At 53.3% G+C, this 1167-nt stretch overlaps 1 protein-coding gene across 1 annotated transcript in view; it reads right to left on the bottom strand.

The window, feature by feature from the left end:
* Positions 1–946, bottom strand: part of ABCA13 (ATP binding cassette subfamily A member 13) — a 79095-nt gene extending 78149 nt beyond the window's left edge. Inside the window, 2 exon segments of the mRNA XM_055085144.1 lie at positions 238–292; positions 833–946. Of these exon segments, the coding sequence (XP_054941119.1) occupies positions 238–292; positions 833–905 (128 nt within the window). The 5' untranslated portion in view covers positions 906–946.
* Between the last annotated feature and the right edge of the window lie 221 nt (positions 947–1167).

The raw sequence follows: 1167 nt of genomic DNA on the forward strand, positions 1-1167 counted from the left end.
CTAACCACTGCGCCACCAGGGAAGCCCTGCTCATCCATTTTAGACTCAGTCAATGCACTTTCTCCTTTAACCATCCCTGTCCTCACACTTTGCGCAGAAATGCCCAAGCCTTGCTCCACTAGGTGCACCTGCCAACATCACTCAGGGCAGAAGCAGAAAAGGGATGAGAATCACCCCTAACAACCCAGAGATGGTGATCCACAGTCGGCCCCCCCGCCCAGTATTCCTTTAACTCACAACTTGTCCTCGTTCAGCAACGCTCCTCCGTATGGGTGGCTGTAGAGCGTGATTCCTACGAAAGACAAGTTGAAAGTGAGCCTGCGAGCCTCTGCCTGTTGTCCGGGGACAGCCCCCCTCCCAGCCCCCCGGGGCACTGTGCCCAGTGTCACCTGCCCGCCTGGCCCGGTCCCTCCACCCCCCCAAATGGCAGGTCCCATCCGGCAGCTCAGCCACTTTGCGCTGGGACCTCTGTAGTCGCTGCTCCCGGAAATCACCCGCATGCCCTGAACACGCCTGCGCTACGTCACAGGCGCTGTGCTAACATGTCACCACGCTGTACCATCCAGTCCCTGTGGCTTAAGTGATGTGTCATCCATAATGTACTGTGCGGAAACAGACTCAGGAAGGCCAAACAACAAACGCCAAGGGGATTATTTGATGGAAACCAGGGCAATACTCAAAAATTCACCTCTAGATCAAGCCAAGTGTAGACAGAAAACTGAAGCACTTCATGGGTCCGGTTTTGTTTTAGGAGTTGTTTTGTTTTGCTTTTTGGGGCTTCTGCATTAGCGTAATGATAGCAGGCAATATGGAGAAACTGCCATCAACTTACCAATTAAAAGGGTTTCATCGTGAAGGCCGTTCATGACATCCACACGTGCTCTCTCAGCGCCCACAAACTCCATCCATGCTGTATCGAGAAGAACTCCAGGGCTTCAGGCATTTCGTCCTATTGTCAACGATAAGACCAGTCACGTTTCCTGCTCTGATTGGCCGTTTCAGGTGCGTGGAAGCCGTCCCAGCATCCCTGCCCCTCCTCCCGTGCCTCCCCTACGCTTCTCCTCCTCCTGTGGCTCGAATTTAGCCTGTCGCATCCTGCACTCTCTTACGAGGGCACATCAAATCTTTACAGAAACACACGGGGTAGAAGTGCAGATAAATATTTTC

This window comes from Physeter macrocephalus, chromosome 5 (genome assembly GCF_002837175.3).
Source record: "Physeter macrocephalus isolate SW-GA chromosome 5, ASM283717v5, whole genome shotgun sequence".
Taxonomy (NCBI): Eukaryota; Metazoa; Chordata; class Mammalia; order Artiodactyla; family Physeteridae; genus Physeter; species Physeter macrocephalus.